The 16,806-nt window shown below is 49.2% G+C and overlaps 1 protein-coding gene and 1 long non-coding RNA gene across 3 annotated transcripts in view; both read left to right on the forward strand.

Moving 5' to 3' along the window:
- Positions 1–13,783, forward strand: part of LOC123356636 (zinc finger protein 850-like) — a 32,078-nt gene extending 18,295 nt beyond the window's left edge. The window contains exon 5 of one of the 2 annotated variants that reach the window (XM_044999999.1): positions 12,243–13,783. In XM_044999999.1, coding sequence (XP_044855934.1) covers positions 12,243–12,987 — 745 coding nt within the window. In that variant the 3' untranslated portion in view covers positions 12,988–13,783. The remainder of the gene's footprint in view (positions 1–12,242) is intronic. The other variant, XM_045000000.1, reaches the window with a different exon arrangement.
- LOC123356707 overlaps positions 1–16,806 on the forward strand; it is a 54,486-nt gene that overhangs the window by 23,528 nt on the left and 14,152 nt on the right. The window lies entirely within an intron of this gene.

The following is a 16,806-nucleotide window of genomic DNA, read 5'->3' on the forward strand; positions in this document are numbered from 1 at the left end:
AATCCGGAGTCACTGCAAGTGAGAACAGGGAGTGACTCCAAATTAACATGGGGGCAGATAGGATTAGGATGTGTCTCTGTGGGGAGGAGGTTTCAGTTGTTACTAAAGGGGGGAAAGTTACTCAGTTTCTCTCTGTCTCTTTCTCTGCCTCAGGATATTAGGATTGAGCTTCCTGCTTCAGACGCTGCTGCGCCTGCCACCATTGCGATCTGAGAGCCCAGGTTGAGCAGCTGCTGCTCCCCCAGCAGGATCGGAGCTGCGGAGTGACCGTGAGTAAAGCTTCCTCTGTGCCCAGCCAAGGTGAGGATTTTCTCCTGCTGTAATTAGCCCCATAGGTCACAACCCAAGGCTCTGCCCACACCAACATCTGAGTCAGAGACGCTAGGTGATTCATAGAGACCTCAGGGAGTGGGCATGAGAGTGACACTGCACGAACAGCTCCTCCCCACCCCATATCTCTCCTCCCCTTAGTAACTGCAGGAACCGATCCAGCTATAGGAGAGCAAGCCCCCAGGACTGGCTGTCATCCAGAGCGGGAGAAACAGGGGACGGGAGACACAAGAAGAAAAAAGAGACAGAGACTGAAAAGGGCAGTGAGAGAAATAATTGGGGAGAGAGATTCCCCTATTTTCTGACCGGCCCCCACACACTTATTGTCGCATCCCTGGGCAGATTCACTTTGCTATGATCAAGGTGAGGTGCAGGGGGAGGGAAAGCCAGTTCCTGACTCTCCCTGTTCCCCCTGCGATGGGAGTGTGCTGGTCTGGGGACGGTGTCAGGGGAAATGCCCCAATGTCACACTTTTTGTTCTGCTCTTCTCTCCCATTTGGGTCCCAGACTTTGTTACTGGGAGTTTTTCAAAATGTCTCGGTGGTTTCGGGCTAGTGGGAGGGGCTGGTCAGTGCTGTAACCAAGTGACCAAACATTTCCCCAGCATAGACTCATAGTACAGTGACTCCTCACTTAACGTCCTCCCGCTTAACGTTGTTTCAAAGTTACGTCACTGCTCATTTAGGGAACATGCTCGTTTAAAGTTGTGCAATGCTCCCTTATAACATTGTTTGGCTGCCTGCTCTGTCCACTGCTTGTAAGATTCTGTGGAAGAGCAGCGACTTTACAAGGGAGCATTGCCCAAGGGACTCTAGTCCGGCCTGTGCTCCGGAGAGGAGGTGGGAAGAGGTGGACCTGAGGTGGAGCAGGGACAGGAAGAGGCGGGCCTGGAGCAATTCCTGGCAAATCCGCATCTGTTCTTCTCCGGGGAAGCTGCTGCTGCTGTAAAAGGTGCTTCCTAGCCTCCTTACCTGTAGCGGGCTGTGCCTGTGTGGGGTAAGCCGGGGCACTTCCCAACCACAGTACAGTACTGTATATGCCTTTTGTCTGCCCCCAAAAATTTTCCTTGGGACCTAACCTCCTGCATTTACATTAAATCTTATGGGAAAATTGGATTTGTTTAACATTGTTTCACTGGCAGTTGCATTTGTCAAGAACATAACTACAACGTTAAGTGAGGAGTTACAGTCCTTTAGGGCTGGAATTAACCTTGAGTGGGTGTGACAATGCGGTTCTGGCGGGACCCAACTGAGAGTGCCAAATTAGGACCAATTGCTTAAACAGGGCAGTCACAGCCCTAGGCTGGGGTTTTTCCACCTCTAAGGCAAACCAAACCAGCCAGACAAAAAGTACTTTGGTCTCACCCCACTGGCTAACCACAAGTCACTCAAGCAATTTCCTTAGACACTCCAGTCTCCCAGTATCACCACCAATGCACTCGTCCTGGGGATAAATGGTTATGAAAACCAACACCCCAGTAAAAGAAAAAGGTTCTCTCGATCCCAAAGGACCAAGCCCCAGACCCAGGTCAATATACACATCAGATCTTACCCATAAATCACGCTGTTGCCAATCCTTTAGAATCTAAAATCTAAAGGTTTATTTACAAAGGGAAAAAGGTAGAGATGAGAGGTAGAATTGGTTAAATGGAATCGATTACATACAGTAATGGCAAAGTTCTTAGTTCAGGCTTGCAGCAGTGATGGAGTAAACTGCAGGTTCAAATTAAGTCTCTGGAGTACATCCCCCGCTGGGATGGGTCATCAGTCCTTTGTGCAGAGCTTCAGCTTGTAGCAAAGTCCCTTCAGAGGTATGAAGCAGGATTGAAGACAAAATGGAGATGATGCATCAGCCTTATATAGACTTTTCCAGGTGTAAGAATCTCTTTGTCCTCACTGTGGAACATTACAGCAAAATGGAGTCTGCAGTCACATGGACAAGTCTCTGCATACTTTGCTGAGTCACAAGGCGTGTCTGCCTTCTCTCCATGGGTCAATTGTATAGCTGATGGTCCTTAATGGGCCATCAAGCCAACTAGGCAGGGCTAACACCAGCTTGTCTGGGATATTTCCCAGAAGCAGAGCATAATACAAAATACAGACAGTACAGAGCCAATACTTATAACTTCAACTACAAAATGATACACAGACATACAGACAGCATAATCATAACCAGCAACCCAGAACCTGGTCTTAGACACCCTATATGACCCCCTTTTACCTAAGATTTGGTGCCACTACAGGACCTTGGTTGCAACCCATGTTCTATATGGTCCCCATTTATATCAATAATGTCACAGAGGGCAATTAATCCAGCGCCCAGCACTGAGCTGTTTGTTGTTGTTGGCAAAAGTTACTGCCTGTACAGGCTCTAGTCTCCTGTCCTTATTTCCTTTTCCTGCCTGTCCGTGTGTGTTTCGAAAAACTGTCGCTGCTCGAAAAATATCCTGCTTTAACTCTGGGTATCCCGTACCTGGATCTATGGGTCCTAGAATCACTTTCATTGTTGAATTTAAACCATCGAGCAATGCAGTCTTAAAAGCCACTGTATCAGGGGCAGTTCCTCGAACCACTGGCACAACCCCAGAGGCCATGGCCAAAATCTCCTCCTTAATCACATACAAGTACTGCCCAATCAGAGGCATTAGTACAGGCCTGGGCCAGAACCTCATAATCTGCCAGCCTCCACCCAGTCTGGGAGAACACCTTCACCATCCAGTCCAGACATGTGTCCTTCTCTAGGGGTCCCAGGAGCTGAGCAGATGCCTGGACCTGATCTGGGGTAAAATCAGAAACCTCGGTAACGGTTTTCCTGGTTTGCCTTTGCTGTTGTGCATCATCTGGGTTAGGTTCCTCACTAGTTACCACCCTTGTGATCACTGGAGCCACAGGATTGAGCTCCTGGGTCTTTAATTTCAAATCCTGCACTTCCCTGTGTGCAGGGGCATAGGGCCCCTCAGGAAGAACATCTGGGGGGTACGGGCATCCAGGATCCTTCCAACTAGTCCTCTTCCAAGTGTCTGTGTCCCTAGTGCCCATGCTCACACTCCCCTGTATCGCTGCCACAATGCCCCTCTGGGCCCCCAACATGCTTTCCAGATTCTCTCTTCGCTGCCTGCAGGCGGTGTGATCACTGCCTGTCTGGGCCCGATCCTTATTTTCCTGTAACACTGCTCTGACAGCTGCCTGTGCATCTCCCAGATTCATCTGCAACTCAGAGAGCTCACTGTTCAGGCTTTCCACTGTCAGCTTTAGCTGCTCACACTCTCCCGTTTTTTGCTTGCAGAGTGGTTGCATTCTGTAATACAGAGGCTGCACTGGCCCATTCAGATGCCTTATACTGAGCCAGAGTGTGCTTGACTACAGCCAAATCAAATTTGTAATCCTCCAGTTGCCTTTCCTGGAGTGCTACCAGGCTGGAGAGATTGGTGACTGTTTTCCACAATGCCCAGGCTGCTGCTGCTTTGGTTTTGGTTTCATGCACTTACAGAATGCTTCAAACCCCTTATAAGCAGAATCCAGGGCATCTCTCCCCGGGAACAAATCTTGTCCCCATGGGCATGGACCCCTTTCTGCTACCTCCTCAGCTAATACCCACCCCTCCTGGTCCCTTTGCCTGGTTTCCATTCCCTCCTGTTGCTTCAGGGTGAACATTCTGCCAAGCAGGTGGTTGCCCTTTAAACACAATGCCACAAGTACTCTGCTATTATTGTGTTTGGCTGGATCAATTCGGTCCAAATGACCTTAGGCTGCCTGCATTCTCTCCACCAAATGTGTTACCCACAAACATTTCTCTGACTCTTTCATGCTGTAGGGACACACACACCCTTACCCAATTCCTAGGGCTCAGGGTGCACCTTCCTGCGGGTTGGGAGGATCTTTAGCCACTGAAAGAGCCTCACACAGAGAGTCCTGGCAGCTGTTATCTTAGGCTGGGTCTTGGAGGTGAATTCTTCTCCTTGGGGTTCCTTGTCTCCTTTGGTCTTCTTCAGACTTCAAAGAGAAACTGCTGAGCTTCAGTTCATTTGCAAATTTGACTCCATCAGCTCAGGATTAAACAAAGACTGTGAATGGCTAGCCAGCTACAAAAGCAGTTTCTCCTCCCTTGGTGTTCACACCTCAACTGCTAGAAGAGGGCCTCATCCTCCCTGATTGAACTAACCTCGTTATCTCTAGCCTGATTCTTGCCTGCATATTTATACCTGCCTCTGGAAATTTCCACTACGTTCACCCTCGAAAGCTTATGCTCCAATACATCTGTTGGTCTATTAGGTGCGACAGGACTCTTTTTTACAGATCCAGACTAACACGGCTACCCCTCTGATACTTATCAGAGGGGTAGCCGTGTTAGTCTGGTTCTGTAGAAGCAGCAAAGAATCCTGTGGCACCTTATAGACTAACAGACGTTTTGCAGCATGAGCTTTCGTGGGTGAATCCCCACTTCTTGCATCCGAAGAAGTGGGTATTCACCCACGAAAGCTCATGCTGCAAAACGTCTGTTAGTCTATAAGGTGCCACAGGATCCTCTGATACTTGACAATGTAATTTCTTACTCTAAATCTTATTTCAGGCAGGTTGCAAAGTGTCTCTGGTTCAGAGTTCCAGTTATATTTCTTTTCAGACTGGACCCCTGTCTCAATCTGGACTCCCTGTCGCGCCCCCCCCCCCCGGCCTTCTCTTCAGGGGGCTTTAGCAGTCTTTCTTCTTGGGCAGACAGGCCATGGAGAAGAGGAATCTCATTTGCCTTCCTACCCTTCAATAGGATTTACATAAGCTGGGAATCCTTTGTTTCCCAAACTTGGTCCCCCTTCCCTTCCAGTGGAAAGTTACAAGAAATCCCAGGTAATGTTGAGTGTCCGGTGATGAGACCACCTGACTCTGTAGTATCACAGGGTCCAGGAGTCATTGGCAGTATGGAGCCTTTTCACAGTCCATTGTCTTCGCTGATGGCCCATCCGCCCTGTCTGGCTTATCCATTGTTGTATCTGAAATGTTAGCAGTGGGGGTCACCCAAAGTAGCATAGTTGAAATACAAATACATAGTCAATATTCCCAGCTTCAGATACAGAAATGACATGTGCATACTAATTGGATAATCACAGTCAGTAAATTCAGCAGAGTCCTGTGGCACCTTATAGACTAACAGACGTATTGGAGCATGAGCTTTCGTGGGTGAATACCCACTTCGTCGGATGCATGTCAGTAAATTATAACTTTTCCAATGATATCTGACGAGACCCATCTTGCACAAAGTACGTCTCTGTTATCACATATTCACTTCCGTAAAGAATATTGAGGGAAATGTCGCATTCATATACCAGTTTTCAGAGTTCATTGACGTCTGCCTTTTTGAAGTCCGTTGTCCTTATTTTCCTGCTCTAACGCCTTCCTTCTCTTAGAATCACGAAATCATCATTTCATGAACGATTTTGCCCATATTGCTTTCCACTAGGGTTACCATACGTCCGCATTCTCTCGGACATGTCCGGCTTTTTGGGTTATAAAGTCCAGGGGGGAATTTGTAAAAACTCTCAAAAAAGGTCTGGGATTTCCCTCCCCATGCAGAGTGTGGCGCAGCTGACAGAGAGGCCGAGCCGGATTGAGCCTCTCGCATCGCGGCCTCCGGCAGCCAGAGCCCCTCCCCTTTTCCCTGGCTCCTCCCCCTCCTCTGCAGCCTCAGGGTAGAGGGAGATGGGGGGTTAGATGGGTCGGAGGTTCGGGGGGGCAGTCAGGGGACAGGGAGTGATTGGATAGGCGTGGGAGTCCCGGGGGTCTGTCAGGGTGTGGGGGTGTGGATAGGGGGCGGGGCAGTCAGGGAACAGGTAGGGGATGGAGTCCTAGGGGAACAGTTAGGATGGGGGGGGTCTCAGGAGGAGGCAGTCGGGGACAAGGAGAAGGGAGGCTGAGATAGAGGGTGGGGTTCCGGGGGATGGTTAGGGGCAGGAGTCCCGGGAATGATCAGGGGACAAGGAGCAGCGGGGGTTGGATGGGTTGGGGGTTCTGGGGGAGGCAGTCAGGGGGAGGGAAGTGGGAGGGAGTGGATAGGGGGTGGGCTCCCCCCCCCATGGAGTGTCCCTCATTTTTTGAAAGTTCAAGTATGGTAACCCTACTTTCCACCTTCTGTTTCCTAACAAACCCCTGCCTGTTAGTCCGAGTCAACCCTACAATGCCCGTCCCCCTGGTTACTACGTCCATCTTCTGAAGCAAACAGGTGTCCCCAACACATTCCAAGAACTTACTGGCCGCTTTGTGTTTGTTTAATTCCTTTTCTAACAGGTGTCTGGGTAGCTAAGGCCCCCCCTCCCCCCCCCCCCCCAATGACTAAGTGTGTTCTGAATATTTCTGTTATTTGCAGGACAGAGTCGAGAACATCCGTCAGCGGGGAAAGAGCCGGGGGGAATTGAGATGTGATGTTACTGTCCTGTTTCTGACACGTCCCCTTCTTGCCCTGACAGGCTGCAGCGTCACGTCCCACCCTTCCAGGGAGCAGGGAAGGGAAATGGCTGCCGTGGAGCCAGCTCAGGTAGGGATTATCGGGGAGTTGCTGGTGGGCCCCTGTTGACGGGAGAAGGGCAGTAAAGACATGGGAGCTGGGTGGCTTCTTGGGGTGGTCAGGAGCTGGGAGGGGGGCAGGAAATACCCTGGGTGGAGAGAGAGAGAGGATGTGACAAACCTGCTGGGATTAGTTTACGTTGGGGCCTAGATTCTAGCAACAGACCCATGGGATTTGTGGGTGGAAATTCCCTAATTTGTCAAGAGGAAAACACCCCCCCCCCCAAACTGGGCTGGGGAAACGTACCAGCCTCCAGTACTGGAGTCTGAACCTACTAGCCAGAGGACAACCCCCAGTGAGGCCCAGGGAAGACACCCCATCACAGCCCATCCAAGTGCTGGCAGTGGGGAGGGTGTTGGGATTCCTGCCAGGGGGCCTGTCCCTGGGCCCTGCTGGGGGCTCCATCTCCTGTATCAGCTTCTGGCAGGTAGGTGAGTGTTGAATGTGAAGACCCCTCCCATCTCTGTCTGCTAGAAGGGGCGAGGGGATCTCTCTCTTTTTCTCCCCTCCCCCTGATGCCTCCTGGCTGCTCTGATGGGGAGGGGGTGGGATCCTGCCTGCCTCCCAGAGCTTCCATGTGATTGCCCCTCTCCCCTGTGACCGGTGGGGTTGTCACTGGGCAGCAGGTGCAGAGTGGGGGGCTCTTGCTCTTTCAGGGGCCGGTGACCTTCGAGGAGGTGGCTGTGTATTTCACCAGGGAAGAGTGGGCTCTGCTGGACCCCGCTCAGAGAGCCCTCTACAGAGACGTCATGCAGGAGAACTACGAGAACGTGACCTCGCTGGGTAAGGATTCCCGTCCCCTCGGTTCTTAGAAGGGGAAATGAAGAGTGAAGGTTCACAAGGCACCCTCAGGTTTTTTTGCCCTGTTTCAGCGACACCCCGACAGGCCAGTGACCCATAGACCAGCGCTCGGCCCTCCCCGCTACAGAACACTTTGGGAGCAGAGCACAGACGCAGGACAGCGCAAACGCTGACACCGTCTCTTTGCTAAGGCAAAACTTGGGGATAGATCCGATGTAGGGAACAGAAGCTGCCTGCCCTGGCCAGCGCTCAGACACTGAGCCTACTGCACACAATCCATCTCAGACTTTCATAATGTCACCACCTCTTTACCCTTCCAATGAGGATTCCTTCTGAGTCGTTGCCTTCGCTTACTCCTCCCTGAGCCCCGGAGATCCCTAGCATGTATGGCACCAGCCTGCTGACAATCCCTTGTGGCACGAACACACCCTTGTGCGCCTTTATTGACGCCGTCTCTGCCAGTCAGCACTGAAATGAGGAATCCCTGCTCCTTCCAGTTTCACGTGCACCTCTCTCCGTGTCACAGGTCTGCCAGGCTGCTTCAGTTAGTCCCTCCACCGTTCATGTAAAGGTACAGGGCAAGATGCATGCTGCTGGAGTGCCTGTGGATAAATGCTGCTGTTCAGCTCTGAGGAACATAAAACACACAGTGGCATGTTCTTAGTCCCTTCCTTCTGTCGATCAATAAATTTTAAGGCCAGGGGAGACTATTAGATCATCTAGTCTGACCTCCTGTGTAATACAGGCCATGGAGTTTCGTCCAGTTACCATTGCAGTGCACTGAATACCTTGTGTTTGATGAAAACATCTTCCAGAAAGGCATCCTGTCCTGACTTGAAGCCTTCAAGAGATGGAAAAATTGGCCCCTTCCTTGGATAGTTTGTTAACCTTTGCACCACCCTCCCAGTGACATTTGCCAGCTCCAGGGCTAGGGGGTAAGGGGAGAGTTAAGCTTGCATTGCAGGGGTGGTGTGTAGTTTAATTCTTCATTCCCTGGTTTTCAGAGGTTTTATTTTTCACCACCATCCATGTGCTGGAAGGGCCCGATGGCAGCACTAGGCAACCTTAACTCTGCTTCATGTACTTTATGGGCGTTTAATTTCCTTGATTTTCTGTTTAATGGACTTTTTTGCCACTGTAACTGTGTCGACACTACAGCTTTTGCTGCAGTTTATGTCAGGTAGGGATTAGATTTTTCACATCGCTAACTGACAGAGCTATGGGCTCAGAGGCAGTTCCAGCATCTCAGGTGACAGTCCCAAGGGCGACTCTGTGACCCAACCCATCACAGGAGGATCTGGTGGGGGGGAGGAAGGGAAGGAGTCAGGGAGTCAGAGATTGTAGCACTTAGAGTTAGGGCTGAGGCTGCTTTTGCTGAAGTCTCTAATGACCTGTCCCTAGGCAAAGCTCAGAACCAGCATTCCATCCTCCTCCTCGACCTGTCAGCTGTCTGACACCACTGACCGTGGTCGTCTTCTTGAAATCTGGTCTTCCCTTCTCCTCGCCTGGTTAGGGTTAAGGTGGGGAGAAGTAGTAAGTGGCTTGTTGTGCAGCATTGGATGTTTAGGCTGGGTCTTAGGAAAAACTTTCCAACTGTGAGTTACAGATAAGTACAGGAATACGTTCCCAAGAGAGGTTGTGGGATGCTGGTCGCTGGAGGTTTTTAAGAAGAGGTTAGACAGATGGTCTGTGTATACTTGGTCCTGCCTCAGGGCTGGAGGATGGACTAGCTGACATCTGGAGGTCCTTTTACCCCGTGTTTTCTGTGATTTTATGATTCATGATCCTAGCCCTTCACTTTGACCTTGTCTCCCTCTGGAGAATGGGGGCTTTATTTAGTATGCCTGGGTCAGCTTCCCTCTCAATGTGCTTTGTTAGTCACTGGGTGGGAATGAGTGAATTCCTCTTCTGGGATGGGGATGTAATTCCTGTTAAAGTAACATAGGCCTGTCTCCATTTACATGGAAACACTATCAAGGACTGTCCACATATGTATGAAGCACACTGAACAATGGAAGTCTCAAAGACTGGAGGTTAATGTTTAATGACTGGGGTTTGAGGGAAGCAGAACAAGGGGAACACAACTGCCCTGCCCTTTTGGACACAGGAACTAGGGTACAAACAGACTGGGCTTAAGTTTGCTGCTATCCAGGGCAAAAAGACAAGGCGACAGAGAGAGAGCGGTTGCAGATTGGTCTGGAGCTCAGTCTCTTAAGCCTGAGCTGCAGTGTCTACACCAGCGGTAGGTGTACCCCTGGGTTACGCAGAGGTCTTCCAGAGTTGCTATGGAAAAATTACTAGCCAACTCCATACAAAGTAAAATTTCATACAGTGACTTGCTTATGCTGATCTATATACTATACACTGAAATGTAAGTACAATTTTATATTCCAATTATGTATTTTACAGTTATATGGTAAAAATGAGCAAGTCAGCAATTCACAGTGTGCGGAGAACCTTTTGTATTTTTATGTCTGATTTTGTAAGCAAGTCATTTTTTAAATGAGGTGTAACTCGGAGGTACGCAAGACAAATCAGACTCCTGACAGGGGCACAGTAGTGTGGAAAGCCACCAGTCTACACAGCTGTTTTTTAATGTGCCATCCCCTACAGTAGAGCACCCATAGGGAGACACATCTCAAAGAACCATCATTGATGCACAAGTTGAGTAACTTCTTCTTTTGCGTGTTACCTGATCTCACTGGTCTTCTTTCCTCCTGAGCAGGGTTCCCCAGTTTCCAAACCTGATGTCATCTCCCAGCCTGGAACGAGGGGAAGAGCCGTGGGCCCCAGATCTCCAGGGCTCAGAGGAAAGAGAGATCCTGAGAGGCAGTTGCATGGGTGAGGGATCATTAAACCTTCTCAGTGTTTGAAGGAAACAGCTGGGATTCCCAGCAAAGACCTTGTGAGGTCTCTGGGTTCAGGATGATCCCCCAGCAGGTGTCATATCTTTAGGGCAGATACTGTTCATGGCTTCCTACCCATCCTAACTCCTGGCACTAGTTCCCTCCCCAGACTCCCTTTTCTCTGGGGAATGTTTGGATGTGAACTGGATGCAGAATTGATCCCCTCCTCTCGCCCCTTTGGGGAAGAATTTGGGGAAATTCAGTCCCTGGTTTTTCTCCATCTCCAGCTATTCTCTTGGTTTGTTCCCCCCTTTTGTCTTCTGGTTTCTGAGGTTTTTCTTTCTCTGTCCCATCAGGTGAAGGGATAGTGAGAGAGACCATGGAGCAGACTCCTCAGCAGTAAGATGATAAAGTGGAAGCGCATGGGGCGTTATTGCAAAGAAGCAAAGGGAGTGTGTCCAGGAGTTCTGAGCAGGGAAAAGGCTCTCAGTGGCAGCACAGGCCAGAGAAGCGTCAGGGAAACCAGCCAGCGCAGAAAGTTGGAATATCTGGTTAATTATCAGGGAACTCACAGAGGGCTGAAGGAAACCACAGCCCAGCAGAGAATCCTGACGGAAGAGAGAGAGAACACGGGGCTTTGAGGGTGGGATAAAGTTCAGGAGGCGCTCACACCGTCAGAGGATCCACACAGGGAGAAACCCTATAAATGCAGTGAGTGCGGGAAAACCTTTACTCGGAGCTCAGCCCTTATCTACCATCAGAGGAGTCACACAGGGGAGAAACCCCATAAATGCTGTGAGTGTGGAAAACCTTCACTTGGAGCTCAGTCCTTATTCGCCATCAGAGGAGTCACACAGGGGAGAAACCCTATAAATGCTGTGACTGTGGGAAAACATTCGGTCAGAGATCAGGCCTTACTGTACATCAGAGGATCCACACAGGAGAGAAACCTTATAAATGCTGTGAGTGCGGGAAAACCTTCGCTTGGCGCTCATACCTCATTCGCCATCAGAGGATGCACACAGGGGAGAAACCTTATGAATGCTGTGAGTGTGGGAAAACCTTCGCTTGGCGCTCACACCTCATTGGCCATCAGAGGATCCACACAGGGGAGAAACCTTATGAATGCCGTGAGTGCGGGAAAACCTTTGCTCAGAACTCAAGCCTTGTTATACATCAGAGCGTCCACACAGGAACGAAACCCTATAAATGCTGTGAGTGCAGAAAAACCTTCGCTCGGCGCTTATACTTCATTAGCCATCAGAGGATCCACACAGGGGATAAATCCTATAAATGCAGTGAGTGCGGAAAAACCTTCACTCAGCACTCAAACCTTATTCACCATCAGAGGAGTCACACAGGGGAGAAACCCCATAAATGCTGTGACTGTGGGAAAACTTTCACTGAGCGATCAAACCTTATTCGCCATCAGAGGAGTCACACAGGGGAGAAACCCTACAAATGCTTGTGAGTGCGGGAAAACCTTCACTCAGCGCTCACACCTTATTCGCCATCAGAGGAGTCACACAGGGGAGAAACCCTATAAATGCTGTGAGTGCGGAAAAACCTTCACTGAGCGCTCAACCCTTATTCACCATCAGCGGATCCACACAGGGAGAAACCCTATAAATGCTGTGAGTGCGGGAAAACCTTCACTCGGAGCTCAGCCCTTATTCACCATCAGAGGAGTCACACAGGGGAGAAACCCCATAAATGCTGTGAGTGTGGGAAAACATTCGCTCGGAGATCAGGCCTTATTGTACATCAGAGGATCCACACAGGGGAGAAACCCTATAAATGCTCTGAGTGCGGGAAAACCTTCGCTTGGCGCTCATACCTCATTCGCCACGAGCAGATCCACACAGGGGAGAAACCCTATAAATGCGGTGAGTGCCGGAAAACCTTCACTGAGCGCTCAATCCTTATTCACCACGAGCAGATCCACACTGGAGAGAAATCCTATAAGTGCTGTGACTGTGGGAAAACATTCGCTCGGGGATCAGGCCTTATTGTACATCAGAGGATCCACACAGGGGAGAAACCCTATAAATGCTCTGAGTGCGGGAAAACCTTCGCTTGGCGCTCATACCTCATTCGCCACGAGCAGATCCACACAGGGGAGAAACCCTATAAATGCGGTGAGTGCCGGAAAACCTTCACTGAGCGCTCAACCCTTATTCACCACGAGCAGATCCACACTGGAGAGAAATCCTATAAGTGCTGTGACTGTGGGAAAACCTTCACTCACAGATCAGGCCTTACTGTACATCAGAGGATCCACACAGGAGAGAAACCCTATAAATGCTGTGAGTGCGGGAAAACCTTCGCTTGGCGCTCATACCTCATTCGCCATCTGAGGATCCACACAGGAGAGAAACCTTATAAATGCTGTGAGTGCGGGAAAACTTTCAGTGTGCGCTCAAACCTTACTCGTCATCAGAGAATCCACAAAGGCTAGCGCCCCTATGAATCCTGAGTGCAGGAAAACCTTCGCTGAGAGATTCCACCTTATTCGCCATCAGGGAATCCACACAGGAGAGAAACCCTAGGAATGCTGTGAGGGCGGGAAAACCTTTGCTCGGAGCTCACACCTTATTCTCCATCAGAGGAGCCACACAGGAGAGAAACCTTATGAAATTCTTCCATCACAGCTCTTCTCTTATTTATCACCAGAGAAGCCCATGGTGTTTTTCATCAACTCCTGTGTCATGGAAGTTTGTGTCCCTCCAACAGGAATGTCCCTCAGTCCCAAGTGGGGGAACCAGGAGTGACCTTTACTAGGTACATGGAGGTTAAATCTACCTGGGCTTTGGCTCCACTAGGGTTTTGCATGGAGTTAGCTAGATTGAGTTAGCAATTCTGATATAAAAAACACAACTATTTTTTTCAAGAAAGAAAATAGCCCATATAGTGTCCAGGGTAACATAGCAAATCTCCTCACCACTGGACACAACCTCCATCACTTTTCCTGGTCTAACCAAATTTGGGGCATCATGTTTATACTTTTCCTCCCACTGCCAAGTGATTGTTGGTCATCAGGTTCCCCTACTAGGGACAGATTGGCTTATTCCCAATTGTTCCCACATTGCATTGGGTTCTGCTGAATAGCAGTTGGGTTTTGTACCATTTTTCTCATAAGAACATAAGAACGGCCGTACAGGGTCAGACCAAAGGTCCATCTAGCCCAGTATCTGTCTACCGACAGTGGCCAATGCCAGGTGCCCCAGAGGGAGTGAACCTAACAGGTAACGATCAAGTGATCTCTCTCCTGCCATCCATCACATCCTTCTGGCAAACAGAGGCTAGGGACACCATTCTTTACCCATCCTGGCTAATAGCCATTAATTAACTTAACCTCCATGAATTTATCCAGTTCTCTTTTAAACCCTGTTGTAGTCCTAGCCTTCACAACCTCCTCAGGTAAGGAGTTCCACAAGTTGACTGTGCGCTGTGTGAAGAACTTCCTTTTATTTGTTTTAAACCTGCTGCCCATTCATTTCATTTGGTGGCCCCTGATTCTTATATTATGGGAACAAGAAAATAACTTTTTGTTATTCGTTTTCTCCACACCACTCATGATTTAATATACTTCTATCATATCCCCCCTTAGTCTCCTCTTTTCCAAATTGAAAAGTCCTAGTCCCTTTAATCTCTCCTCACGTGGGACCAGTTCCAAACCCCTAATCATTTTAGTTGCTCTTCTCTTAACCTTTTCTAATGCCAGTATATCTTTTTTGAGATGAGGAGACCACATCTGTATGCAGTATTCAAGATGTGGGTATACAATGGATGTATATAAGGGCAATAAGATATTCTGTCTTATTTTCTGTCCTTTTTTAATGATTCCTAACATTGTCTTTGCTTTTTTGACTGCCACTGCACACTACGTGGACTCCTTCAGAGAACTATCCACGATGACTCCAAGAACTCTTTCCTGATTAGTTCTAGCTAAATTAGCCCCCATCATATTGTATGTATAGTTGGGGTTATTTTTTCCAATGTGCATTACTTTACATTTAACCACATTAAATTTCATTTGCCATTTTGTTGCCCAATCACGTAGTTTTGTGAGATCTTTTTGAAGTTCCTCACAGTCTGCTTTGGTCTTAACTATCTTGAGCAGTTTAGTATCATCTGCAAACGTTGCCACCTCACTGTTTACCCCTTTCTCCAGATCATTTATGAATAATTTGAATAGGATTGGTCCTAGGACTGACCCTTGGGGAACACCACTAGTTACCCCTCTCCATTCTGAGAATTTACCATTAATTCCTACCCTTTGTTCCGTCTTTTAACCAGTTCTCAATCCATGAAAGACCTTCCCTTCCCTTCAGTCTGTGACTGAACCCAACACACGGTGCCTTTGTAACCTGCGACCCAGCAATGGGTTGCAACCAGATGACTCTTTGCCCAAATCTGATCTCTCAAAACTATGTGATTGGGCAACAAAATGGCAAATGTAAAGTAATGTTGGTGTCCCTAGGCCTAAGTAAACCAAAGTTCTTCCATGCTGTGACCTTTAACCAGCCTAAGATGTGTTAACAGCCTAAAAGCAGAATCTGTGAGAGCCAGCTTTTCTAGCAGACAGCTGCAGTCCTGCTTAAACTAGCAAAAGTAGTGACAAGGGGGGGAGGAAAGGGGGAGAAGGCTTCATGTGCCTGAGCTGACAAGGCCAAGAGATAAACATGCGGATGAGAACTTTTCTAACACGCTAGAATGTAATGCTTAAAGTAACTGCTGTTGGGAAGGGAGGGGTGAGGGGGAAAACCGAACAAAAGGCTTACACAAACAGCGTAAGGTATAAATGCTGGGACCCCGCCTGCGCGCGGGTGTGCAGGATTTGAGAATGCTTTTTTTTTCTCCCTGGCACCTTTTTTTGAGCTCAAGTAAAGTTGGTTTGTTTCTCCACCCTGGTGTGTTAATTAGTGTGACGCACACCGGGCAACGAACCCCCATTTGCTGGAAGCTGGCAGTCTGCTTGGGGGGCTGGAAGAGCGGGAGTCCAGGGCATCTGGCCCATGACTCCCCAAGATGGACTTGGCCGAAAGTCACTGATTTCTGTGCTAACAAGTTCTGTCCTGCGCTGTGTTCCTGTCAAATAATAAACCTTGTTTTTCCGGCTGGCTGAGAGTCACTGCTGACTGCGGAGCTGGGATGCAGGGGCCTCTGGCTTCCCCGGGAGCCCTGTCCAGGTGGACTCACTGCGGGAAGCGCACGGTGTGGAAGGGAATGCTGAATGCTTTGCGGTCAAACCCAGGAAGGTCAAAGTTGTGTAAGCTTCTTGCCCTGGTGACTGTGTGCTCAGAGAGAGGAGACAAGCTCCCCCAGAGTCCTGACTGGCTTCATATGGAGTAGTTCCAGAGCATTGCCTGGTGACTGTGTCTGGGGGGGGGGAGGGAGTAGGGAGTTTTTTTTGTTTTTTTTTTCCCAACCTCGCACACCAGAAGAAGTGGTGAGTCGGAGGGATTCCCACTTTCTGAATTACCCCAGGGGTGTTTCCTCTTTTTGAGCCATGTAGAATGACTCCACTTCCTACAATTCCACCACTGAATGTGTCCTATGATTCAGGGTTCTCAGCCCTCTGTTTGTGGAGCACAATTTGTTTTCTTTGCTCCTAAAACAGTCATTTAGGGCCTGAGATGAAAGTGTCACAGACCTCGATGGGGAATTTGAATGGATCTCAAATACAGTGAGTTCATTTGGAATTTAAATCCTAGATTCCAGCTGTTGGCCAAGCCTGTTGTAGGACTTTTCCTATTGAGATGGGATTGTTTGCCGATGGGGAGGTTGTCTGGTTCGTTTCCCCCCCCCCCCCAATACGACAATACTAGAACTTTTGTAAATAATAAGACTCCAAACTAAGGAGTGAAGGAGGTTTGAATGGCTCAGAGGCGAATGCAATGGGAGAATCTCCTGTCCTGATTCTGAGTCATGTAGCCTATAGGACTAACCTGCTGGCTTGCTGGGTGGAGGGCAGCTCTGGGCTACAGCTGCTGGGTCGTGGAGGCTCGGGACTTCTGCCCTGTGGAGTGGGGAGCATTGGGGCTTCAGGTTTCTGTCCTGTGGGAGACACGGGGGCTTTGGGCTTCAGCTGTGGGGCCCTGCAGACCACCTGAAACCAGCTCACAGACCCCCGGGGGTCACACTGCCCTACACGGTATTGCAGTAATGTTTGTACAAGGTGTGATGCTGGCAGAGCAACTTAAGTCTGAGTGTATTCAGGCCAATTGATGTGTGTATTAGTATATATCAAAGCGATTGTTAAATGTAGAAGTGT

This window comes from Mauremys mutica, chromosome 26 (genome assembly GCF_020497125.1).
Source record: "Mauremys mutica isolate MM-2020 ecotype Southern chromosome 26, ASM2049712v1, whole genome shotgun sequence".
Lineage (NCBI taxonomy): Eukaryota > Metazoa > Chordata > Testudines > Geoemydidae > Mauremys > Mauremys mutica.